The 25926-nt window shown below is 39.6% G+C and overlaps 1 protein-coding gene across 4 annotated transcripts in view; it reads right to left on the bottom strand.

The window, feature by feature from the left end:
• Nucleotides 1-2948: 2948 nt before the first annotated feature.
• Nucleotides 2949-25926, bottom strand: part of nckap1 (NCK-associated protein 1) — a 67148-nt gene continuing 44170 nt past the window's right edge. For all 4 annotated transcript variants that reach the window (XM_046843795.1, XM_046843803.1, XM_046843814.1 and 1 more), the window contains 15 exons: nucleotides 25271-25403; nucleotides 18945-19064; nucleotides 17066-17205; nucleotides 16441-16572; nucleotides 13006-13224; nucleotides 11906-12036; nucleotides 11622-11719; nucleotides 9657-9750; nucleotides 9355-9437; nucleotides 8135-8215; nucleotides 7958-8051; nucleotides 7221-7337; nucleotides 5678-5787; nucleotides 4926-5015; nucleotides 2949-3996 (listed from right to left, as the gene is read on the bottom strand). In XM_046843795.1, the coding sequence (XP_046699751.1) occupies nucleotides 3880-3996; nucleotides 4926-5015; nucleotides 5678-5787; nucleotides 7221-7337; nucleotides 7958-8051; nucleotides 8135-8215; nucleotides 9355-9437; nucleotides 9657-9750; nucleotides 11622-11719; nucleotides 11906-12036; nucleotides 13006-13224; nucleotides 16441-16572; nucleotides 17066-17205; nucleotides 18945-19064; nucleotides 25271-25403 (1759 nt within the window). In that variant the 3' untranslated portion in view covers nucleotides 2949-3879. The remainder of the gene's footprint in view (nucleotides 3997-4925; nucleotides 5016-5677; nucleotides 5788-7220; nucleotides 7338-7957; nucleotides 8052-8134; nucleotides 8216-9354; nucleotides 9438-9656; nucleotides 9751-11621; nucleotides 11720-11905; nucleotides 12037-13005; nucleotides 13225-16440; nucleotides 16573-17065; nucleotides 17206-18944; nucleotides 19065-25270; nucleotides 25404-25926) is intronic.

The following is a 25926-nucleotide window of genomic DNA, read 5'->3' as shown; positions in this document are numbered from 1 at the left end:
GCGATAATGGGAATTTACATTGTTCCAAAACTATATATTTATAAAAACCAATGTGTAATATTTCACAGATTAGCCAATAAAACATTGTATATCGACCATCAACACAACCAATAAATTATATTTTCCATATTTCTCTACATATATTGTGACGATCAATAGTTATCTATCTATCTATCTATCTATCTATCTATCTATCTATCTATCTATCTATCTATCTATCTATCTATCTATCTAATCTTATCTTATCTTATCTTATCTAATCTAAGGCAACTCCCTGTACTGTAATACGAATACCACACTATTATACAGCTACAATAGTGATGTAAGTGAGGTGAGGAGGTCTGGAGTGCAGACAGTGTTGATCTTCATCCAAAAGATGTTCAATAGGGTTGAGGTCAGAGCTCTACAGCAGATCTTCCCCTCCAGCCCATGTAAAGCAGATCTTCATAAAGCTGGCTTTGTGCACAGGGGTATTGTCATGCTGGAACAGGTTTGAGTCTCCTAGTTCAAGTGAAAGGAAAATTCAATCCTACCGTCCATACAATGTTGACACGCTCATGCTCACATCTCAGTGAGCGATGATAACTTACCGAATATTAAACAGAATAGTACATTAGTTTGGTATCTGATTGGGGAATAATGACTGAAATAACCCAGTGTGGGTTTTTTTTCTAGCTTGATCTTTATTTGATCAGAATTGCACCAGTCTGCTTGCTTGCTGTTGACACCTGCATTCATTAGACCAAATCCTTTTATCACCTCATGACAGATGGGAACAGTTAACGCCTTGTTAAAACACCTCCTGCACTAATTGACTAGAATCTGAGCATCTGAGCAGCTGGTGTGGATGTAGACGTGTTGACTAAGCATGTTCATCAGCTGCCAGTGTGGCTGACCTGGTGTTCTAACCAGAGGAACTGATGACCCATATGAATCAGGTGTGGTCTTTCGGGGTAAAAATAAAGTTTCCTCCATCATGGTCTGGTTTGAAGAGGTTTTTTGCCAAGACGTGTGTGGGTACGATTCTAAACGCTGTCAGCAAGTCCAGGCTGCAGTGGTGCATGAAAAACATATCACAGTAAGTCCTCAGCGTGATTGCTTTTCAAACATTTGATTTGAACATGGATTATGTTAAGCTCTTAATTAAAAAGAATGGAACGGTTTATTTTTTTTATTGTTCCCTAAAATCTCTGACTTTTTGCAAATTTATAGCTGCTGAAATTCCAAGTATGATTATGTCCTGCTGATTATATCGTATTTTGTGAACAATATCATGGTTTCCTCTTTGGATTCCTTAATGTTTTGCTGCAAAGGAAAGCTGTGATGTTTGTGTATTTTCATTAAAATTCACTACCATGTGTTTGAGCCTCCCAATTTTTCAGCACAAAATTGTATTGCTTGCTATAGAGCTCTGACCTCAAATTTACTGAACACCTCCTTGAAGGCCTCCTCACACCCTTGTGGCTGAATGAGCACAAATCTCCACAACATCTAGCAAATCATCATCTCAGATGAGTGGAGAATACTATAACATCAAGTGGGGAATACATGTGGAATGGGATTTTTAAAATGGTCAAGCGTCCACAATTTTCTTTCCATGAAGTGTAAATGAACAGCTTTAAGTTACCGCAGTGACGCCTCTCGCTCATCTACATTAATATTTATAGGATCACGGTAGCATTAATAAAGGGTGTGTTGTTATCTATGAAAAGGTACCTGCTCTCTCCATCCATCCATCCATCCATCCATCCATCCATATTAACAGCATTTAAAGAGCACAAACTTTATTAACGTGCAATGAATGCAGCATTTGTGTTTATCAAATCCTATTAAAAAATATTAATAAATTTATATGAGAAAGTTAAAACCTGCAACGCAATATTTCTTCACTCAAAAAACCAAGTAATTATTGATAACTACACATTTGTTTTACTGATGCGCCAAGTCTCAAATCAGCACCAAAATCCACCATAGTGCACACATCCGGCAATTAAAACCGTCCGTGTGGAAACGTAATAAGCAAAAGCTCCATTTGGTGTCCTGCTGATTTACGTAGTTTAAAACACCATAATTACTTGAACAAGTTTATTTTATCTTCATGCCCTATGTTGAGTCTGGTTTCACTAATAATAAATATACATAAAGTATCCGTATTTGTCCACGGCCATGTTGATTAGAGTATTAAAAACCTTGATAAGCTTAAATTTTAGAGACATTTTGAACAGATTACTCGTGAGTTCACTCATGACAATCATTTGATTAAGCGTGATTAAATATTTAGATCGATTGACAGCCCTAATATTAGAGAGAGAAAGAGTGAGAGAGAGAGAGAGAGAGAGAGAGAGAGAGAGTAATATACAGGCATAACATAATGGCATTATAAAACTGACAAGTGAATATACTGATTATCTCTTCATCATGGCGTCTGTTAGTGAGTTGATTTATTAGGCAGTATTTTATCCCCAAAGTTGACGTGTTAAAAGCAGGAAAAATGGGTGAGCGTAATTATTTGAGAGTTTGACAAGGACTGAATTGTGCTGTCTAGACGACTAAGTCAGAGCATCTCCAACACTGCCGCTCTTGTGGGATGTTCCTGGTCCAGGTTCCAGGGTTTTGGGCGGCCGAGGCTCATTGATGCACGTGGGGGGGCGAAGGCTGGTCCATGTGGTCCCATCCAACAGACGAGCACAAATCGCTGAAGAAGTTAATGGTGTTAATGCTCGAAGGGTCAGAACGTTTTGGCAGCATAAGGGGACCAACACAATATTAGGCAGGTGGTCATGATGTCATACCTGATCGGTGCAGTATGTAGTGTTAATTATTTTTTTTTTTACTTGAGGCATCTCCTGGGTTTTGCTACTCGATTTAAAAAAAAAATGTATGTTAAATGTTGCTTTTATACTGTATGTTTCTCGACTCATTGAGGACAGAAAACCTGGAAGCAGGAGGACAGCAGACGGGTCGAGTGCATATGACCCAATGTTTATTTAATGTTATGGAAGATACATGGTCATTTCCAAAAAAAAAAAAAAAGAAAAAAAAAAAAAAAATTCCAAAACATATATAAAATTGGTAGAAGGGAAATAAAGGGAAATGGAGGGGAGGGGTTTGGGTGGGGATTCAACTTATAAACATTCAATAAATATGTACGAATGTTTATCATAACCACACAAAGTTACGATGGAGTCTCGGAATGCTGCGAAGCATCACGAAAAAGTTAGTTAAAAAATTATAATATGCTTTATACAAACACCACCATAGGCTTCTTTTTAGAACACGTAGTTACCCACATTTCTGCGTAATCAAATGAGATGCTATAGGTCATCGTTATTTTGGCAAAATGTGTCAAAAGAGAATAAAATAATAAAAAGAAATAAAAGTTATTAGAGGAATTCGCACAGGAACCCACACAGATTAGAGCTGAGACGACACCGAAATAAATCACTGTGTTTCTTTTCATAGTGTTGTACAGTTTTTTTTTTTTTTTAGCATAACATGGTGCTTCATTACTTCACCCGAGCCCACCCACACAACACACACAACCAAATACTTGTTCCTTATTTTTTTTCCTTTTTTAACCGTTTGCAAATTCCCTTTCCACATCCCACTCTTTAAAAGAAAAAAAAAACAAACAAAAAAATTACAAATAATAATAATAAAACAAGAAAAACATCAAAAATTATTTTTAGTGTTACTGGAATTTGATGAATGAAATTCATAGCCGTGATCTTCTACCTGCTTGGTTACGGCTTGCTCTCTCTATCTCTTTTTTTTATCCCATACGAAGTGTTGCATCATTAAGACTGAGAATGAACAGAGAAATTGTGTGTGTGTGTGTGTGTGTGTGTGTGTGTGTGTATGGAATGTAACCATCAGCTCTCACGCAGAAGCGGATACCGACTGCTTGTAGACGGCATGGTAGGCGTTCCGGAGCAGCACGTATGGAAAACACGACTCCAACAGGTCCATGGTGAGGAATGGAGACTCCTGAACAATCTGGAACACACACACACACACACACACACACACACACACACACACACACACACACACACACACACACACACACACAAATCCATGTGAGAACAGATTTCAGGGCTTGGTGGTGGGCTTGCCAGTCTGCCATGGTGTTCTGTGTTCTGTGTGTGTGTGTATGAGACAGCTCTGGCACTGGGTGTAGGACACCCACGAACACGTCCTCAGCCTAATCGAGACCCTGATCACTTTCCATTACCCACCAGAGCCCTGCTGCCTGTAGATTACACTTCAAAGAGTCGCTAATCCCTCAGACAAATCCTACACAAGCTCCTCTCTGATCACAAGACGACAGATACGGACTGCATGACTGCAGACGGATCATCGAGCAGAAATCCCACGAAGCTGCGTGTTTTTCTTTCTTTTAATAAACACTACAAACAGCTGTGAAATTTCATCTCTAAAAGATGATGCAAAATGTGGGTGAAGAATCAACATGCTAGTGTCTCAACCAGATCAAGTGAGGGGATGGAATGATTATTCAGAAGAAATGGAGTAATGGAGCAGTAAAAGGGATGACAATGATGGTGATGGTGGAGGTGATGATGCTATTGATGGTGGTGCTACTGGTGTTGGTGCAACTGCTGGTATGAGTGAAGTCTCCATATGCTAGTGTCTCAATCAGGTCCAGTGGGGTGATAAAATTATGACTCAAAAGAAACTGAGTACAGTGCATCTGGAAAGGGTTCACAGCGCTTCACTCTTTCCACAGTTTGTTACGTTACAGCTTTATTCCAAATCCGTTATGTTCCTCAAAATTCTACAGACAATACCTCATAATGACAACGTGAAATGTGGAACAAGTGAAGTGCTGTGAATACTTCCCGGATGCACTGTAACGCAGCAGTAAAAGAGATGGTGGTGGTGGTGGTGCTGCTGCTGGGTTTTACCATGTCGAGAAGAAGATAAACAGACTCGCGATTCCTGGTGGTCGTCTTGTCCGTCTCCTGGCCGATCTTCAACAAACTGGAGGAAGCGAGCTAAACGAGCACAAAGCATAGCACAAACCATTAGATTCAATTCGATTCAAAAAAGCACTGAAAGAGGCTCCGCCTACTTTCCCCCCACGTGTATACCCGAATCAGTTATCAGGCTCTGACCCATTCCCTAAAGAGACATGATAATTAAACACAAATCTCATCTACGGCTCCTCACTCGACAGATCTTTTTTATCAAACATCAAAGGGGAAATAAACACTGATTCATATAATGTATTTTGATGTATCACTGATGTGATGGTGCAGTTTAATTATATAAATCTGACTAAAATGCGATGAGAGTTGTGTTTTTTTTCCTGATTGGAGGCAGAAATTACGAGATGCAGCGTCGCAGTGTTGTAAGATTTACGGAAAAAGACAGCAGTGAGAAGGATACAGAACTGATTTTACATTTATAGAAAAAAACCGAGAGAAAACAGGCAGAGAATGAAACGTGTGTATGTGTGAGAGATGCTATTTTAGTCCTTGAGACTTTTTTGTTTGTTTTTCTTTTCCTGTCAAACACACGTCATCTGACTCGAGAACGACCGCACGCATGATTCGACTTTGTGCTTGTTAAGAGCAGCTGTAACGAATAAATGAAGCCAGTCGAAGTAAAAAGGTAGTGACGTTTTAAAATAAACGTGTAGACGTGGTGAACTCACTGCCAGGAACTCCTTCAAGCGGTCCTCAATGCTGCCCTTATGGATGGTGAAGAGAGCAGCAGCGATCTGGTTAATAGCCTTCGCCAGGCAGTGGATATTGTTGCAGTGTCCTAAAACACATCAATGCACACTCATAAAACCACCTGAATAGCTTTTTCTTTTTTAACAAAAACTAGATTACTATGGGTCCGAAAATGGACCTTCTATGGAACACTGATTCCCTACCAGGAACCATTTTTCTTTAAGTAATCACAAATATTCAGCTGATAATATATTGCCTAACAATAGGGGGTGTAACGGTACACAAAATTCACGGTTCGGTACGTACCTCGGTTTTTAAATCACGGTTCAATTTTCAGTACGGTTTGGGGAAATGCAAAAACAAAATTGCTTGTTTATTATTATCAACATTTGTGAACAATTTATAAACATTTATTAAACAATTTTAAATAAAATGCCTGCTTGGTTAAATAATATATAAAATAATATTTTATACAAAATAAAATGTAATAAATCAAATTAATGCAATACCCTTTTTATTATATCAATTGATATACACTGGTATTGTGTTTAGCTATGCAGTAAAAACAATACCAGTTTTATTATGCAATTAATGTGCAATAACAACTAATTTAAAACCATGCAATATGTTTGATTGTGTAACTACTTATTGGTGTTTTATTTTTTTCTTTTGTATTTATACATTGTGTTGTATATACTGTATTATCGTTCTTTTTATATATATATATATATATATATATATATATATATATATATATATATATATATATATATATATATATATTTTTTTTTTTTTGCACATTTCTTGCAAATTTCCCCACTGTGGGACGAATAAAGGTATATCTTAAATTGGGTAATCGATTAAATTGGCACAATTTAAATTGATTAAATAAAATCAAACAAATGGAAAAATTTAATTAAATAATTTACATTAGTTAGACATTGTTTGAGTAATACAGATGTGTATATAAGTGTGCGTGTTTGTTACATTTGATATCTAAAAATATATGATCTTAACTGTACTAATTATTTCAGCATACTATAACAAATGTCTGCCTTCTTTCCATCCTTCGTTTATTCACTCCCTCTATATTCGAATTGTCAGTATTTTCTCCTTTTAGGAGAAATTCTTGAAGCTGGACAGCGTGTTAAAACGAGAACGTTGTCAAAGCGGAAATCGCGGCAATTTTGCGCACGTGCAAAACAACGGACTGCGAATCTTATATCCGGTACGGAGTGTGCAGACACAGTGACACTGCGCTAACTCTAGTCTCTTTTCTATACCCCCTGTTGTGTATGTTTTCAAGTTTAACAATAACGATAATCACGTGTGACGTGCTCATAGTGCGAGGCGGAGACTAAACAATCATGCGGTCCGCCACTTAACACGTTCCTGAGGGATTTTAACTCTGATGTTTTGCACGTAAAAAGGATTGCCGGAAGCCCTGTACTGATTTTTTTTTTTTATTTTATGAATACGTGTACCGTTATACCCTTAGCTACTTTCCCCCATCACGGATACCTTCGATCGCAGGGCTGTACTGAGACATGACGTTGCTCGCCAGGGTCGGCAGGGAGACGGCCACAAACACCATCAGCAGGCAGGCGATCTTGTACTCCTCCTCGGGGCTGATGTTTTCTGTTATCACAATGAAGAAGAAAAAAAAACTCCACCCTGATTCTTCGCCACACACCGTTATTTCAGCTCCAAAAGTGACAAAGCAGAAAGCGCTAGGAGCAAAGCGTTCTCTCTCAGCAGGCCCTGAGCTGGACGGGCCAAGAAAAACGCCGCTAATGTCCAACAATTAACTCGTATTTGTATTAGAACAACCCTCTGGGAGCGAGTTGGTGATGTGGAGTTTGGCGTGGACGCTCTGTTTTGACAGTAAACAGTAGAGATCTGTCTTATAAACGATGAGACTCCAACTGGCCAAGACAAAAAAAATTCTTCTACGTGCTCAGAGAACTGACATTTCTATTATTATTATTCATATTAAAGCTATTATTATTTAAATAAGAGTGCTCTAGATGCTGAAACGGATCTGACACCTGTGTTCTGAAGTCAGTCGTTTTAATTCAGAACCAATGGAAGTCCAAGGAAATATATCAAGCTTTATGAAGTTTCCATATTACTAGCCAAATTTTCCATTTATGTATTTTTTTTTTAATAATTCCAGGTTTCTTTTTGATTCCCACAGACTCCTGTAGCTGGAATCCTGTTACATAAATGATTCATGTACTGCTTTTCTCACTGCTTACCAGACTTCTGAGAGGACAGAGCCACGACAAGAGCAGGATCGATCTCACAGGGCAAACCTGCTGCTGAGGACAGCTCGTACACGTTCATAGCCACCTGAGAACCAAAACATCCCAGAATGTCACCTCTGCCTGTACAGTCCGTGTATGTGTGCACGTTGGTAAGTAGCAGGTTGTTACCTTCATGTCTGTTTCACGGGGAATGTGATCCTTAAAATCCTCCACGGAGCTGACCAAGAAAGGAATGTGGCAGGAGAGAACCTTCACAGGACAGAAACAGAATGGCTCTATTGTCTCTATATTATACGTAATACAAAAAGCAATGTATAAACCTGCAATGTCATGTTCATGTTAGCAAAAGAAAGCAGCAATAAATCCAGATGGGTGTCCTGATTTGATACCAATTGTTGCCATGTTTAGCCTTTTCTCATAAATACTGGTACACTGCTGTATTAAAACACATTACGCTTGTCAGATCATGCTTTGTTCTGACGATAGTATCTTTCGAGTCTTTGGATGGGTGTAAGCTGCAGCCATGTAGACTCATGGGGTGAAGAGGAAAATATATATATATATATATATATATATCAGGCATAACATTATGACCAATTGCCTAATATTGTGTCGGTTCCCCTTTTGCTTCCAAAACAGTCCTGAACTGTTGAGCACCAACTTCAGCAGTTTTATTCGTCTGTTAAATTGGACCACTTGGACCAACCTTCTCCCTCATGTGGATCAACGAGCCTCGGCCCCCCACGACCGTCACCGGTTCACCACTTTACTTCCTTAGATACTGACCACTGCAGACCAGGAACATCCCACAGGAGCTTCAGTTTTGGAAATGCTCTGACCCAGTCGTCTAGATGTCACAATTTGGTCGTCGTCAAACTCCCTCATATCCTTACGCTTGCCCATTTTTCCTGCTTCTAACACGTCAACTTTGAGGACAAAATGTTCACTTGCTGCTTAATAAATCTACCCACTAACAGGTGCCATGCTGAAGAGATAATCAGTGATATTCACATTACTGGTCATAATGTTATGCCTGATAGGGATGGTGTGTTTGTGTATATATCAGTTCTAGTCCCTGGATGAGCATTTAGTCCATTACCACAATTTGAACTCACCACCTTCTAATAAGAAGAACAACGTCGTAACTACTGAGCTGTCCCTTTCACTATTTTATTCCCTATTGGGTTCCTTTGCTCAGGAGCCTCAGCAGCTTGGTGTGACTGGAATTTGAACTCATGACCTCAAAGTCCAATGTCTTAACCACTACCACGTCCACACTCGCAGTATTTATTAATATTGCAATAAAACCCAAAAGATGAAACTTTTCTAGTTATTCCACCCAGTCGCTGTGTCCTGAAACAACGATTAGGGCATGGAGTCCCACTTACATCTCGGAGCGCCTCCTGTGCCAGCGAGCGGAAGGACAGAATGACTCCGATGATCGTCATCCTCTTGAGCACACTGTCCACAGCTAAAGAAAGAAAAAAATCTGACATTAACATTAACAAATCAGCGCACTCTTAAAAGTAATGTATGAATGACTTCACTGAAATGGACCTGAACCCTTCCTCATACAAACTGAAACCCTGAGACTTTTGCTAAGCCATGCAGCTCTAGCGTAATTAGCACATTTACAAGCCGTTGTCTAACTCAAGGGTTTTGTCCCCGGGATGATCTACGAGTAACTCACATGTGAGTCTCTTGAAGAGTGCTGCCATGTGATCAGGTTTGTCAAAGCTGGTCCTCATTTGGGTCAGAACCTCCACGTTCTCCACCACCAGTTTCTGTAGAACAAATTTCGTCAAAATACAGGCCAAATTATTATTATTTTTGGCCCTTGTTTTGGATTTGAAAACCCTGAACCCTTCTAAAGATGAGGTAAGCGCCTGATTGTGTTCATTTTAATCATAGAATTCATTTTTTATGTAAAATAGATCATGAACCCGGCTCGCATAATTTACAATTTCTTCACACCATCGCCCCGGAGTGCTCATGTTAAAATATGTTTCCCATTAAAAACTGCGAAAACTGCATTGTGTAAAGCGTAAGACCATGAACACACACACACACACCAAAACACACAACACACACACACAAACAAAAACACATCGGATAGTCAGAACTGTCCTTCGAAAAAGGGTTGCATGTCAAATGTTTCGTAAACAAATCTTTCGCACATTTCAACAGTCCACCGGGAGAATATCTGATTATAATATCGGGCTTGGTTTTCACATTTTTGCAGCATGTTGACATTTAAACGACATTGCAAAATAAAAAAAATACATATATTCAACCGGGACAGTGTTTTCTCAACTCCTGCAAATGAAGGATCTACAATACATGTTACTATTTAGAACAGGACGACTTTATAAAGAGCAAACTTTATTAATGAATAGCATCATTATGGTGTAAAGTGTGTGTGCTTGGTGTTTCATTACAGTTTTACAGATCTCATGTGTTACCCAAGAAGCAGGGGTAAGCGGTGGGGTGGCATGGGGAGCTTATTTACAGGTACATCAGCCCCTTCTGTTTCTGGGAATCAAATCATTGTGGAATTAGAGGGAAAGCTTTTAATTGCTTCCAGGCAGATAAACAACACACTGAGCAGCTGGAAGAGCCAACAGAAAGAAGCAGACCAACGAGTGCTGAGTTTCTCCAGATCTTCCTAAACAATTAATACCTGCAGGTAAACTCACCATGAACTTTAATATCTTTTGTACCTAGAGACACAATACCAGTAATACCTGGACATACTCAGGACATGTGAACTATCTTAGGCACATGATCATGACTTAGAGACCTGGAGACACATCATCATGTTCAGGGACACCTCACCTTTCAAATTTTAACATATAAGGTGCAAGAGATCACCAAATCAGCACCTTAAATCACTGTAAATTCACTGTCCGTGAAGACACCTGACCATGACCCTTAAAATATGAGGACACCTGTCCATTAACTTTAACATTTTAGGGCCAAGAGACCAATAAAATCTGAGAAAACATGACCCTGATTGTGAATATCTTAATAATAACTGACCTTTTTAACCCTAAAAATCTAACACATGACCATTACCATTAATTTCTTCAGAACACCTGACTATTACCTTGAAAATCTGAGGACACAAGGTCATGAGCTTTAATATCATAGGGACACCTGACCATTGCCTTTAAAATCTTATGGCCACGAGACTATTAAAATCGGAAAAAACATGACCCTGACCTTTAATATCTTATACATTCCTGACCTTTACCCTTAGAAATTTGCAAACACATGGCCATGACCTTCAATTACCTAGGGACACCTGACCATTACTTTTAAAAATCTGAGTACACATGGTTATCCTTTAATATCTTCAAAATAACTGACCCTGAAGACACTTTGGCTAGAAATAATGGTGTCACAAGTTGTTGGATGATATGGCAAAGTCATCGAAACATATCCTAATAATCACACATAGGGACATTTTGGCCGGTAATACATAACAGACAGAGCTCTAACACCTCAAACATCATGTTGAACACCTAAAACATGCTTGATAGCCTCAATCAGTTGTTTTCAGTGGACTAAAGCACTATAAGATGTAATACCTAACACTTAAACTTGACATAGGTACATTGAGACACTTCTTAATTCACCATTAGCTTGTCCTCACCTTGAGCTCAGCCACCTGGGAGGAGATGTGCCACATCAGGCTCTCACTGAGGAACTTCATTCCGTATGGACCCAGAAGCTCGGAAAGTGACCGCATTTCTGATTAACAGAGACAGAGAACAGACATTTTAGACCACTACCAACAGCAGATCAGTAAAATTACACATTCCGTGATGCTTGATTTGTGAAAAAAACAAAAGAAGCCAACAGTCCTTCTGAACATGAAGTCCAAAATAATGTGGAAAAAAAATGTTTAAACGATCAGAACGGTTTTAGAAAGGTTACCAGAAATGTCTGAATACTCCTCGGCATTGAAGGTGAGCTCGTTCTCGGTTGGAAGATTGACGAACGCTTTCATGGCAGGAAAGTAAGCTATGTGGCCATTGCTCACCTGACGGAGCAAAGTCTCCAGGTACCTGCGAGAAGAGTTAACACACCATAACAAACTGGTTCTGATAGTATTTCTGCTTCAGAATTTTACTGTAAAACTATTAAATCTTTCGTAAAATCTTAACATCTGACCATCACCTTAAGTCCTTGACGACACCAGACCTTGGCCTTGAACATAGTTTTTCTACCTATAGTCATCAAAACCTGACCTGATTTGTAATTTATAGGAGACAAAATCCCAACACCGTAAACATGGTTTTGAACACACTATTTACTGGCGGGGTGTAAGGCTACGGGTTTATAATATGGACTGATTTCCCAACACCTGTTCTCACTCACAGCTTAAAGTAGTAGAACTTATATATTTATTCTTGCTATCACAAAGTTTTATGTATTTATTCAAACAATGCACATTGGCATCTGTCATCTATATTAATCCCAGCAATGATTTCGGCATGCACATTATAGGTCCGAATACTGAGCCTTGAGGTATACCATATGATGTACTGCTGGTATAGCTATAACAATGTGTATAAAGTTTTTAGCAACACTCTTCAGCAGATCTCAGTGCTTTACTCCTAAGTTTTTTTGGTAATAATTAAAATTACACAAACGTGGAGTTTGTTTAACTGTACAGGCAGAGTTACAACACTTAGAGTTTCTGCAGAAATTTAAAAAGTCAAATGTAAGACTTTTAAAGACCTTATTAAGACCTATGAGAATGAATAAAAAAACCTGTATCACGACAAAGCTGATTGGCTTTTGTTGCATATTGTTTTATTTGTAGTCGTAATACAGCTTATTATATTTGGCCTTGCGAAAGAAAGAACTACAACACGACAGAAACTACACACAAAATCATTCTAAAGTGCTGCTGGAGCATTTTAATGGTTCATAGGTTACATAGACTTCGGAAAATTAGGACCTGTTAAGACCTAGAACATAGAATTTAAGACTTTCAAGACCATTACCAAATATCTGACTGTTCGTCTCACCAATTAGTGTAAAGGCTGGTGATGGTCGGCTCTCCGTGGCTGTCCAGGTGTTGCGTCTGCTGCAACAGCACGTTGTTAAACACCCTGGTTATGTCGATCTGGACATAGTTCTCGATGGACTGCAGCACAGTCATGTAGGCTCTCACGCTGGTCAGGAGCTCTGAAGGCTTTGCAATCTCCTGTGTGGCCTGGTTATACATGGTCATTCCAACTATGGACCTAAAAGGAGCAAGACGATGCCATAGTTTAAGTAAAGATCGACAGCATGAATTATGGCATACAAATGTTTGCCTTTCTCAAACAGCACAAATGGATTTATATCCTGTACAAAAACCACAGCATGGCAACGACATTTGATCATTTTTTTGCTAAACTTCCTTGCTGATATAACATTTATATTTATGGCATTTGGTAGATGCACTTATCAAGAGCTACTTGTAGCTATATTCCTGTTATACAGCAATTGCGAGTTAAGTGCATTGCTCAAGAGCCCAGCAGTGGCAGCTTGCTAGTGCTGGGATTTGAACCCATGACTTTCGGATCAGAAGTCCAACATCTCATCTACAAAGCAACCACTTCTACTAATATGGTACCCAGCCTGCATTATCTTTACATTGTTTATCACATTTCATTAAAAATACTTACAAGTCCTATAAATGCATGATTTGCTAAATGATTTTTTTGGAGAAATATAAGATCCGTTTGCTCAAATATCTGTTTAAACCTATGTTCAGGTCATCAGCAGCTTAATTCAAAATTCAGGTTTGTTTCTATTGCACTTTTCATAATTAACATCGTCTCAAAGCAGCTTTACAGAACATTTTTTTTTTTTATATAAGTTAATGTGTATTCAAAGTGTTTGAATATTTTAATGTGTAGGTGTATTTTATCACCAATGAACAAGCCTGTGAAAAGGAAAAACTCTCTTAGATGGTGTGAGGAAGAAACCTTGAGCGGACCCAGACTCAAAAAAGGATCCCGTCCTTACCTAAGTGGCACCATGATTATGATCATAAACCATTAAAACATTACAAACAGTGAGAGTGAGAAATATCAAGAGTGTGTGATTATGAGGAATGTCCTTTCTTCAGTCTTATACACTTGTGTTGGAGTTGTGGAACCATGAGCTACTGAGCAATAAATAAGCTCAACATCTGAGATCATTTTAGATTCAACACCAGCTCCTCCATGGCAAAGCTTTTAAATGGCAACTTTAAATTACCTTAACGAGGAAGTAAATTACATACAATTAATTTAAACATAAAATTAATTTCCATAATTAATTTTGAATCTTTCAGACATCGTTTAATACTTTAACCCCTGCCACCAAGATGCTGCTGTGTCGGTCACGGATCATGGAAAGTGTAAGTTAAACATGTCACAGGGGTCGGAAAGATTCATGCATGTTAACAATATTTATTAAAAGCTTCTTATTTATTTTGACACTTTTATTTACAATCATCGTCATAATAGGCCGTGTATTAACTTACTGGGAGAAAATCGGTAGTTCTACGTGAATCAGACATTGAGCACAGGCATTTAACAAAAATGGTTTGAGCCTGGTTTCATAACGCCTGTAAAAGTCGAGTCGAATCAGGATCCTCCTATTGAAGCTTCGAATCTTCGGGATCACACCTACTATCAATTATGGATGATGAATGAGAAATATATAAGCAGTGTTTACTACAGTTTTGCTAGCAATTAAAACAATTTCTTAACTGGGTCTTCCCACGTCAGCAGGTAGTTTGGCGTCATTGCATTCCCACAGTGATGGCAACAAAGTAAAAAAAAAATAAAAAAAGGCTCTGGTTCTGAACTGGGAAACCTGGAAAAGGAGCTTGCAGTAAAACATTTTTTACCCAGTTTGACCTACAGGAAGGCGAGAAAAAGACGTCGTAGGAAGCAGTGCTAATAGACGCTCGTCGACAAAGACGCACGAGCGATTCGAAGGGTTCGCGGACGCGGCCAGACTAAACGCGTCAGAGTTTCTGAACCCCGCTGTGGAAAATACCTGTTATTCCTCAGCGCGTGTTTATGTGCTTGGACAGGGCCTCGGATTTGGAGCCACGTCAAAAGTCGACTCTAAACCGAACTCCTGACAGCTGCGCCAATAAATCACAGGTGGAACAATAAAGCACGAAAGGGCCCTTCACGCTCGTTTTCCAATTTGCGGTTTAATTAAACAAGCGAGCTGCATGTTTCTCTGAATAATAAAACGTAGTAAAACCTCCCTGCGAGGAAAAGTAACAGACAGAAGCCGTATTAACAGTGAGAACAGGATAACAAGAGTACTGGGATAAATGAGTGTGCGGTCTGGACCTGGACGTGTGCTTGGAAATCATCGGAGAAAAACCTTAGATCACCGATGCCAGGATGTAAAAATGGGTGTCAGCAAGATGTCGTTTTTGCCGCAACATGTAAGCGAGAATAGATTTCACCTTGAAAAAAATATCAGCGAACAAGCCCACTTGGGTTGACTGGTACGCATGACCTTATGAGGTATGAGAGGAGCTCAAGCACAAAAGGAACATTCATCATCAAACCTTACAGATTTCACAGAGCTGCATGCTTTACTAAATGTTACAGATAAGGCTGAAACGGGAGCTGAGATGGTCTTACGTCATTTTTAGTTTGCTCTCCGTTCCTATTTTAGATGTGTGGTTCACCATGTGAAGAACTTAAAACACTAACAACCTTCTATCTCAATTTTATATACACAACGATCAGACATAACATTATTACCAACTGCCTAATATTGTGTTGGTCCCCTTTTGCTGCCAAAACAGTGCTGACCTGTTTTAAACATTCACAGCATTAACATCTTCAGCGATCTGAGCTACAGAAGTTCAGCCTTCACTCCTAGGACTACTTTTAACAGATACTGACCACTACAGACCAGAAACATCCCAAAAGAGCTGCAGTTTTGGAGATGTTCTGACCCAGTCGTCTAGACGTCACAATTTGGTCCTTGTCAAACTCCCTCAAATCCTTACCCTTGCCCATTTTTCCTGCTTCGAACACGTCAACTTTGAGGACAAAATGCTGCCTAATAAATAAATCCACCATGATGAAGAGACTATTTTCACGATGGGGCCATCAGAACGCATCTCCATCGTAACTCGTCGACCCCCCTGTAGATGTTGGCTTTGGCAACCCGCAGCCCTTAGAACTTAGCGTAAGTCAAACAAGGCAAACTTCTCTACTTCAATGCCCAATCTGCTTCTGCTGTAAACAAGCGACACGGGTTTTAATGACAAAATGCTGGTTTTTTTGTTTTTTGTTTTTTTAGAATATTACGGAAAAGTCATAAGGATACATAAGAAAATAAAGAACAGTAATTGTAGTAGGACTATGCAGAGTTACACCCCCCACACTTATGCTGCAGTTATGCCACTGCAATAGGAAAGTTTAATGCAGATGGAAGGAGCGACTCACTTGGTGAAGCGGATCTCCAGGTGGGAGGTCAGATACTCGCGTGGGGTAAAGGTGTGCTCCCAGACCACCATGTTGGGTACGTAGTTGATGGAGAAGCAAAGCTCTGACAAGGCTGTGTGCAGCTTATCCAAGCTAAGAACATGAAGGAAAACCATGCAGTCAGAAAAGCGGCCAGCATTAAAAACTCATTTTCTTCAGATTAAAGAGACAAACTGAAGCTTGGCCTTGAAGAGAACATGGCTAAAGATGTATTTGAGCTCATTATATATTAATGCCTCAGTTGAAGTGGGATATTTGAGTCAGGGATCAAGGACTATCCTCTTTCTTTTGGGTGGAGGATCTGTGCATGTGTGTGTGTGTGTGATCCAGGGAGGCCTGATTAAGTAGCAGAGACCACCAGCAGGATGGATTAAGATGAACTGATACTGGCACACAAGTTTCTTTTTGAGATTTTCTGTGTGTGTGTGTGTGTGTGTGTGTGTGTGTGTGTGTGTGTGTGTGTGTGTGTGTGTGTGTGTGTGTGTGTGTGTAGTTGGATTTGCCTATTTGAACGTGTTGAACTGATCGGTCCACCAATGATTGCATGTACGTGTGTATGTGCCATGGAGACTCGGGTGCTGCTTACTTGGTGACGAGCAATCTGTTCTTCCTCATGCTCTCCACTCCAGGCTTCTCTCGCTCTGGCTCTCCTTTCTTCCCCGTCTGCTTCTTGGACTTCTTGTTCACGGCCTGACTGATGGTTTTGGCGCAGTGTTTTGGCAGTAGCTGCATGGTTGAGGGGGAAACAAGAAAAAAAAAAAAAAAAAGAGCGCCCTTCACTTTTTTTTTTTTATGCCGCGAGCAAGCAAAGAGACACGAGCAGCATACTCTGGAAGAGTTACAAGTCCTTGTCCTGTTTGCTTATATTACTACAAAAACACACAGACGAGAAGAGATCTTTGAGCATTATCTCAAGAGGAGGGGAGGGAATGATATATGCTCCTGGCTGAGCGGAGAACATCTGGGGAAGTTTTGCTTTCCTAAAGCTCCTCAAGCAATTTTTGGGAAGAAGAAAAAAAAAATAGAAAAGAAAAAAAAAAGCGAGGTTGCCAAAGAGAAAATTTGTTCCACATAAGGCAGCAGAAACCTTCATAAGTCAGCACATTTCTCATCTGGTAACATGCCACTTAAATAAGATGATAATTAGGCATGAAGGACAATCTTGCAGTCAGAGTTCATTAAAGGAGACGTTCAACCAAACATGAAAAACAAAATGTCTTCCTTACCCCAATAGAGCTGATCAGCCAAGACAGCTTCTGAGTCTAAAGTTCACTACAATGTTAAAATAACTAACAAATATAATAAAAACTAAGGCTGCAAACTGATTTTGAGGTCATTTAAGAGGTTCTAGTATTGAAGGCCAAATGGTCAATAATCATATAGTGGTGTTAATAGGGGGTTTGAGTAAAGATCATGGTGTTTATTGGGTAGTTACTAATAAAAAGTGTTTACAGTGTGTATGGTTAAGGATAAAGATCATGAGGTAAACTGGGTGAAGGGGTTCACAGTGTTTCTGTTGTTTATGGTGGTAAAAAATAGGGTCATGATCGAGTCTATTGGGTGGCACTGGTTAAGGTTAAGGACCATGGCGTTTAGGGGGCAGTGTTGATTAAAGAAGGACAACATGGGGTTTATGGAGTAGGAAAAAAAAAAGTAAAAAAGGACCCAATTATGTTATTGGGGAGGTTAATGGTTAAAGAAGATCTTGGTGCTAACAGGGCACTCTACTGGTTAAGGAAAGCCAATGTGCTAATGGGGATATAGTGGTTAGCAAAGGTTTATGGGGCAGTATTGTTCAAGGAAGATCTGGTGTTTATTGGGTAGTACTGGTTAAGGAAGATCTGGGGTTTATTGGGTAGTACTGGTTAAGGAAGATCTGGGGTTTATTGGGTAGTACTGGTTAAGGAAGATCTGGGTGCTTATTGGGTAGTACTGGTTAAGAAAGATCGTGGTTTTTTTTGGGTAGTACTGGTTAAGAAAGTTCATGGGGTTTATTGTAGTACTGGTTAAGGAAGATCTGGGTGGTTATTGGGTAGTACTGGTTAAGGAAGCTCTGGGTGGTTATTGGGTAGTACTGGTTAAGGAAGCTCTGGGTGGTTATTGGGTAGTACTGGTTAAGAACGCTCTGGGTGGTTATTGGGTAGTACTGGTTAAGGAAGCTCTGGGTGGTTATTGGGTAGTACTGGTTAAGAAAGATCTGGGGTTTATTGGGTAGTACTGGTTAAGAAAGATCTGGGGTTTATTGGGTAGTACTGGTTAAGAAAGATCATGGGGATTATTAGTGGTGGTTAAGAAAAACAATTATGCGTATAAGAATTGTATTAAATGTGAAAATTAAGGATAAACAAAACTATCTTTATTTATCAGCGCTGTTAGTTAAGTTGTTAGTTTAAGAATGGGGTGATTTTGTCTAAGATGAAGTTAGATGTTCAGTGCGTTTAGCAGGAGGGTAGGGTGATACTGACCTGGTCACTTAGGGTGCACTGCTCCGTGCAGATGTCGGTAATGAGGTTGCGAGCCTGTTTGGCCATCTCATCCAGAAACATGTTACACAGAGACAGACTGCGATCGCCAATATGGTGCCTCTGCATGAGGGGGAAAGAAAACAGAGAACAAATGTGTTTAGCTTTACAAGAATCACTCACAGCTCTCTGCCCCCTGCCATTCTAAATCCTCTTATCCACTTTCAAACACATCTCCCTTTTTCACTGCTGTTGAACTGACTTACTCCAAAGCAATGGACACGGTGACCCCCCAAGTTCAAACTCCTGATCTCTTACTATAAACCGCTTTGTGTAAAAAAAAAAAAAAAAAAAAAAAAAAAGGAAGAGGTTCCTGTGTAAGGATGGAAATATTTCTGGAAACTTCTAATGTCTTTCCAACATAAACAAAGGCTGCAGCTGTCCAATGCTGTGAAGTGGCCATAGGAAGAGGCACATTTCAGAGCTGCTGAGAGAAGGAGTTTCATGTTTGAACAAGGGAAACCCAAGCCACCTAACCCATCATAAATCTCTTTTATTCTTCTAAGAGCTCTGGGACAGTTCGGCCTGTCCGGTCTTGCCGTGGTAATCGCACGGCCTGTGCTCGTGCACATTTACACGCTCATTTAGACCTGTTTTAGGAGGAGAGAAAAAAAAAAAACACACGCCTGTTTACCAGATCAGATCGGGGGGATGGAGGCAGGCTGGCCAATGCAGAGTGCAGCCAGTGGAACAGGAAGCTTTTGAGCTCGGTGTGTTGGGGGACGTTTAACCCGTGGGAGCACCAGTGGGCCCGCCAGTGTACGCTTCAATTAGCGACAGAATAAATCAAGCGTCTCTGCATGCTTTTTCCACACATCCTTTCTACATACTCATAAAAAAGGGCAGACGGAAAAGAGGAGAGGGAAACGAAAAGGGAGAATACAAGAAACAGTTGATCTCAGGTACAAAAAAAACACGGCAGGCGAAGCAAGAGATTACAGCAGAAGGATGAAGGGAAGATCGAATGGCATGCGTTCAGCATTGCTTTGCTTGTGCAACATGCTACAAGATGGATGGCGTCCTGGATTCTTTTAAATATCATGGTCTTAGTTCTGAATTAACAGTAGGAACCCAAAACTCGGTCTCCTCTGGTTGTAATGATTGTTGAACAAGAGAAACCAGCAGTGATATCTGAAGACTAGACTGAACTCTATACAGTGAAAAATACAGTCCACAGAAATCGCAACCACTGGGGTTGTGAATGGTGCCAAGCATCACTCTATTTGCAGTCAAAGAAATAGGGTCTGGCATATTCACTTTCCTGTCATCTCAGCAACACTATCAATCATGGACATCTGTAAGCTCAAGTATACAGAAGAATGCAGTGGTGGACAGTAATGAAGTAAATGTAATTTGTTACTGTACATAAGTAGCTTTTTTTTTTGCATATCTGTACTTCCATTTGGGGAGACTTTTTCTTCGCTACATTTCAAAGTCAAATATCTCACTTTTTACTCAAATACATTTTGCGAATTCAGTCGTTCCTTTTTATTTATAAGGATCAAAACTCAATCACGCAGCAAGCCACCAATCAGGGTCGAGCGCACTCTGTTTTGAACTTGTTTTGATTGGCGCTTGGTTTATCTACACGTCAACATACAGTTCAGCAGCAAGCAGGACATTTTTGAAGGAATAAATGATGAAGAAACTCTTGATTTGAACTCGCCACATCACAATCATTTGTGTCATTTTATTATTTTTTTTTTAAGTAGTTGAAAAGAGGGATTTGAATAGATATCAATCGGTGTTTGACTCATTCATATAATTCTATTAATAGATCGTTGTGCTGAGATTAAAAGAGTCTTTTCACATAAACTGAGTTGATTAAGTAAAGAAAAGCTTGTGATAAAAATAATAATAGGAACATTATAGCCATAATAAATCATAGTACTTTAGTACCTTTGAAGGCACTTTTGTACTTTTACTCAAGTGAAAATTTAACAGGGACACTTTTACTGGTATCATATATTACATACTGTATCTTTACTTAACTATATGATTTCTACTAGGGATGCACCGAATATTCGGCCACCGAAAATTTTCGGCCAAAAATGGCCCAAAAGTGCATTTTCGCTTTTCAGTTTGTTGTGATGACGCAAACAGAAACCGCGGCCCGCACATGCATGTAGGTGTGGACATATTTCAGTATATCTTGGAGAAAGACCCACTGATAGCGATTTGCAAAACATGTAATGCTGAAATTTCAAGAGGGGGTGCGTCTGCAAAGACTTTCTCCACGTCGGGTTTAATTTATCACCTGAAATCCAAACATCCTGATCGCTATGATGAATATGAGAAGAACGCGGCAAAGAAAAGCAAAACCCCTCCGAGCATGCGCACTCCGTCTGTAGTGGACCTTTTTGAAAAGGCAGGAAGTTTAACAGTGATAGTGTTGTATTTTTATGAAATAACATATATTACAACCTTTCAGCAGGGCAGAGAGCCTGTACATTATTATTTAATGTACACGAGTGCATTTAAGTTAAACATTTAAGTTTGAATTTTAATTAATTTTATCCTGTGCATTGTTGCAATGTGCTATAAATAAATATTTTCATAATTTGTAATTGATTTATTCTTTGAAACAAAAATTTAAATGCCTTGATTTTAGTAAGTTTAGTACACAGTCATAGCCATAAATGCAATGGTAATAATAATTGTCATAATTTCTTTCGGTGTTTCGGTTTTCGGCCTTGCTTTCCTCTTTTTCGGTTTTCGGTTTTGGCCAAGAATTTTCATTTCGGTGCATCCCTAATTTCTACCACTGGAAGAAGAATGTATATCCGGTGCTTTTCACAAAGTGTGTTGCTCTGCCCTGTGATGCAGCATGAGCAATGGGGTTCGGCATTTCAAAAAAGGTTTTACAGGTTTTAGATGATACATTTTAGCCCTGAAGCATGATAGTGACATCTGGGTGAAGGAATTGACAAATCAACAAACATTTAAGGCCAACATAAAAATTAAAGCCTTTAAAAATCAAAGACAGCTTGTGGCCCTGAACTGTAGATGCGGCTTCTCTAGCCATCCTGAGCAATTTCAAAGATAACTGCATGACCGCTAATTTGGAGGAAGCATTAAAAAGTGCTTTAAGTGCATTTTCATGGCACAGTGTCTGGAGTGAAGACGCAAACTCTCTTTCAAACTACCGTGTTATTTACACTCCAACTCCGTAGTGCATCCCTGTGACTCTTAACCATGATAAAAGGTGGTATCAAAGACTATTCTCTGTTTACAAGAAAATACTTTATTTATCTACGTTTACACACTATCACACTCAAAATAGTCCCCTTGCACAGCAATACAGCACTCCTAGCGTTCCTGCCTCTTCTGGAATGTGTCCTGGAAGTCTTCTTTTCGAAGAAAGTCTTCTGCGATTCGCGCCGGATCTCCGCAACGGTGTAAAAAAAACAAACAAACTGCGAGCTGGATCTTCGTGTTCGGGAAGAGGGCGAAGGAGCCAAATGTGCCGAGTAGGGTGGGTGCGGAAGCGAGATCATGTTTCCGGTGAGAAACTCGTGTGTGATGAGAGCTTGGTGACACGTGGTCAGAATAACACCAGTTGTACAGCTTGCTATATACACAGGACGATGTCTTTTGGCACACTGACTTATGAAGGTCGGTGCTCCCTGTGACTACGCGTGTAGTCTTCTGTTAGAGTGTTACCAAACTTAAAACTTTGATACAACCCCATATCTTCCCAGACTGCAATCACTATTTCTGTGGCTTCAACTCACTTGCACATTATCCATGAGTAAATTCTTGAGATCATGGGAGTTTATTCCAATACTATGTCACTCACCATATTGTAAATGAAAAAGTGCTGCAATAACGATTGCCAAAAATGATGACTGGTTGTCAGAAAAGTTTCTAGTGCAACTGGACAGATGACCACATGACCAACAAACCTGCATGTGGTCCTTTCCAAAACTGTTCCCACAAAGTAAGAAGACACAATTGTACTGAATTGTCTTGTATGGGCAAACATTAGAATTTTTTCTTCACTGGAACAAAGAGGCCTAAACATGCTCCAGCATGCCAATTCCCTTGTGCACGAAATGAGCGCCATGAAAACATGTTTTGCAGAAGCTGCAGCAAAAGAACTGGGGCGTTCTGCACATAAGTTCTGACTTCAACCCCAATAAACACCTTTGACATGACCTAGAAAGGTGATTGAACCCCAGCTCTAACTTTAATCTAAAAGGATTCATTTCGGAATTAAAAGTCCAACAGGGACATACACTTTATTGACAAAAGTGTGCCTGGTCATAAGTAGGGTATGTGATTATTGTGCATCACATTCCACATTTAGTCCCAATTTGCTCTTATAATTCCCTCCACTCTTCTGGGAAGAAGTTCCACTAGATTTTGGAGTGTGCTTAAGATATTAGTAAAGTCAGGTACTGATGTAGGTGAGGTGAGGAGGTCTGGGGTGCAGTCAGTGTTCACATTCATCCCAAAGGTGTTCAATAGGGATGAGGTCAGAACTCTAGAGCAGGAGATCTTCCACTCCAACTCATTCAAAGCATATCTTCATAGAGTTTGCTTTGTGCACAGTGATACCGTCATGCTGAAACAGGTTTCATTCTACTGCATCCAAAGACGTCCAAATATCTGCTTTCTGCTTATAACAGCTTGAAAAAGAACCACATACTGCTGAGAAAGTCAGGCGTCCCAATACTTTTGACTGTACAGTATAAAAATCTGATGGTCTGGTTTTCACTAATGTTTGGGTAAACAGCAAAAACCCAAACATTGGGGTCGATTCTCGGTTAGAACTAGCCGTGGACCGATACCGAGAGCTAGAATAAACCGTACTCACTGATTTTTTTATTATAAATTTAACATTTTTATATTAATAAAATCAGGAGGAAATTAAAAAGACATACATTAAATTGAAACGACAAGTAACAGTCCAAATAAAGAATCAAAGAGACACTTTAGAGGCCTTTAGAGGCCACTCTTGTAATGACAGCAGACCTTCTCAGCCGCTCCAGCAACCTACACAACCCGGAAAAACTATCGGTATAGATTTTTGCTGATAGCCAATAGTTTCAGGAAATAAGTATCGGTGCCGATTAATCGGCAAAAACAATGAATCGGTCGACGTCTGGTCAGAACCAGAGTAGCATAGAGTTTGCTAGAGTATATTAGATCAGTCATTTTAAATCAGCGCAGCTACTAGAGCCTTTTGCTCTTCACAATCTCTTCAAACTTGTGGTGCTGCTAAATAGTAGAGATAGACAGAAAAACTGATTTTTAGTCCACACTGACCATATTCACTAAGGGGAACATTTTGGAGATGTATAAAATGGCTTATTTTTATATATATATTTTTTAAAGAGAACACAGCCGCCTTCACTCAGCCACACACTGCAGTCTGAGCAAACAGCATTATCACGGCCGTATTAAGTTAATTAGCTGTGAATGCGCTCGCGTGTTTACGGCAGACTGTTTGGCTTGTGTCTACTAATTAAGCAAATGAGTTCGGACTAAATAAAACACTATGGGTTTTAGTGTTTGAATAATTCACTATTGATTAGTTTTGCCCTCCAGATGTAAATGCGCTCATTAAATCCAGCGAAAACAGATGATTAGGGGTTTCATGGCAGTCGCACAGTGAAAGGTCTGTTGGAGCGGTGGGGTCCGGGGGCAGGAGCCACACCAATGACCTCGACAAACAAGCTGGAATGATAATGAATAATAATTTTAAAAAATCCTTACGCATCATTATACAGGACAATAAATTAACTATAGATAAAATAACTCTAAAATGACAAGGTGAGGAATTTTAAAAGGTTATGTCACGCCATGACGACACACAATGATCTGCTGATGAAGGAGCTTGTTGACGCAAAATCAGGACCTTCCCAAGCACAGCATCGGGATTGTGTTATTTATTAATAGCTACGTGTAAAAAATAAATAAAATTGACCTCGAAATAGTCATTAAGTCTGGTTATATATAAATGATGGCACAGATCACTGCTACACAGGGGGTGCGATTATATTAAAACAAGGTGGGGATTCAAACAGGGAATAGTGTAATACTGTGTGTGTGTGTGTGTGTGTGTGTGTGGTAAACAGACCCATGGTGTGTAATAAGCTGGTCTTAACGCCGCCACACTGTGGGCCGCGATCGACAAATCAAGTGTTCACTGTAAACATGTCAAATATGTCTTGTTCCACAGAGCAAACAGAGCCTGTGTGTGTCGAATCGGGAGATTTCGGGTCGTGTGTGTGTGTGTGTGTGTGTGTGTGTGTGTCAATCACCTCCTCAGGACAGAGCTCATGAGTGCAGCTCATGAAGTGGGTGCAAAGCAGAGGGAAGCAGATGGAGTAACGCGACTGGGACGGCAACTCCAGACACTGCTGAAACATCTTCTCAAACGCCCGGCTGTAGAAACTGTACAGGGGGAACGGGGAAAAAGGTGTTACATTATATATTTTAAAAAAAAGGAAGAAAAGAGTGAGAGACAAGAGATGAGAGACTATTCTGAAAATACAACAGAAAAGAAAGGAAAAAAGGTGCAATGAAAAATACCAAGAAACAATGACAGGGGCAAAATAAATAAGAAATCATTAGAGAAGACAGAAAAAAGTGGAGAGAGAAAAAATTGAGTAGAAGGCTAAAAAATACAAAGTGAGCCAGAGAAAGAGAAGGAAAGATAAGAAAACACGGAGTGGAAAAAATAAGGAAAAGGTAAACAAAGTGAAGGAGAGAGAAAGAAAATCACAGCAAGGGACAAAGTAACAAATAAAAAAGTTTAGGGAAGAAAAGATGGAAAGAAAGAGAGCGAGAGAGGGAGACAGAGTAAAAAAAAACAAAGTAAGCAAACAACATCTACGATGAAGAAAGATGAGAGCAGAGTGAAAAGAAAGGGAGCGTCTAAATGAATAAAGATGAGTAGAAGAGAGAGAAGGGAAAA

Source organism: Silurus meridionalis, chromosome 3 (assembly GCF_014805685.1).
Source record: "Silurus meridionalis isolate SWU-2019-XX chromosome 3, ASM1480568v1, whole genome shotgun sequence".
NCBI classification, from domain to species: Eukaryota; Metazoa; Chordata; class Actinopteri; order Siluriformes; family Siluridae; genus Silurus; species Silurus meridionalis.
Note: the sequence above shows the minus strand (reverse complement) of the source record. Positions and strands in the feature narration are given on the sequence as shown.